The sequence below is a fragment of the Arabidopsis lyrata genome (assembly GCF_000004255.2).
Source record: "Arabidopsis lyrata subsp. lyrata unplaced genomic scaffold ARALYscaffold_1, whole genome shotgun sequence".
Taxonomy (NCBI): Eukaryota; Viridiplantae; Streptophyta; class Magnoliopsida; order Brassicales; family Brassicaceae; genus Arabidopsis; species Arabidopsis lyrata.
The window spans coordinates 14,990,856-14,991,920 of record NW_003302555.1 but is presented as its reverse complement, the minus strand read 5'-3'; the positions used below and the strand labels follow the sequence as shown (position 1 = coordinate 14,991,920).

Sequence of the window (1,065 nt, the reverse complement as noted above, 5' to 3'; positions counted from 1 at the left end):
TTTTTCAAAGTCGTAGAGATGTCCAAAAATAAGTATCCCTATCACATAACATATTGTGAATGGACTGAGTTAAGGTGTCCAATACTAAAAATCCACGTTTAAAAATATTTATATTTTTACGGCGTCGCATATAATCAAACCTCCCCCAAACACGATAATCCGGAGCTTTTCTTTTCGAGATTTTTCCATATATAGATTCTGATATTCCGGAGTAGGAACCACGATGTCGTCATGCGAAAGTGGAGGTGAGTAATCTATAATTTAAATGGTAAAAAATTTGGAAAAAGCTATTATCGAGATAAATGATGATATCTTTTTGATCTGGTGTAGGAGTGAGCAACCTGTCCTCTCACACCGTGAGTGGAATCCCTCGGCAATGTACATGTGGCCAATTATCTGTGATGAAGACTTCAAAGACCCCGATAAATCCTGGTAGACTCTTTCATTGTTGTCCTTACGGATCGGAGGAGGTAAGCAGATAAGCAACATCAATAGGAAAATCTGATTTATTTGTTAACATTTGATTAAAATTTTGTTTTGCCAAATATAGAGTAAGAATCATTTGTTTAAGTGGACCGACATATCCATGGTTGAAGAGATGGAAAGTGTTAAAAGGGTGGTTAAGACTCTGGAAGAAGACTTGGAAGTGATAGAGAAGAAATTCAAAGAATTTGAAGATTTTAAGGAACAAACACAGAAAGAGATTGAAGGTCTTAAGTGTGGACTGTTGCTATGTGGGAAAGATAGAGAAGATATTTGTGTGAAGAACAAAGTATTTATCTTTGGTGGTTTAATCATAGCTTTCGGATTCTATGTATTATTCAGTTGAGAGTAGAGTTAGTAGATTTAAGTATGAAATGTAATGTATGTGTGGGACTACTTATTCTATGAATTATGTTTCCATTATGTTTCATCCGACTCAAGTAATTTGATTTGTTAAGACTCAGTTCATGTGAAGGATAATAGATAAGAATAATGTGACAATAGAGTCCTAAAACGACTGTAACAATGGATGAATTAATATGGATGGAAAGATAGGATGTAGACAAAATGAATTTCAGAGAA

At 34.5% G+C, this 1,065-nt stretch overlaps 1 protein-coding gene across 1 annotated transcript; it reads left to right on the top strand.

Annotated features, from left to right (window-relative positions):
- Nucleotides 1-280: 280 nt before the first annotated feature.
- LOC110224401 lies at nucleotides 281-829 on the top strand. Its single transcript, XM_021010449.1, has 2 exons — nucleotides 281-470; nucleotides 551-829. The coding sequence occupies exons 1-2, from the start codon at nucleotides 402-404 to the stop codon at nucleotides 827-829; spliced, it is 348 nt and encodes a 115-aa protein (XP_020866108.1). The 5' UTR covers nucleotides 281-401.
- Nucleotides 830-1,065: the final 236 nt, after the last annotated feature.

What these genes read in the sequence shown, in the direction of transcription:
- LOC110224401 (XM_021010449.1), top strand. Translation starts at nt 402, where the DNA reads ATGAAGACTTCAAAGACCCCGATAAATCCTGGTAGACTCTTTCATTGT. An exon ending in GTCCTTACGGATCGGAGGAG is followed by an intron (nt 471 to 550) that starts GTAAGCAGATAA and finishes TGCCAAATATAG; the next exon opens with AGTAAGAATCATTTGTTTAA.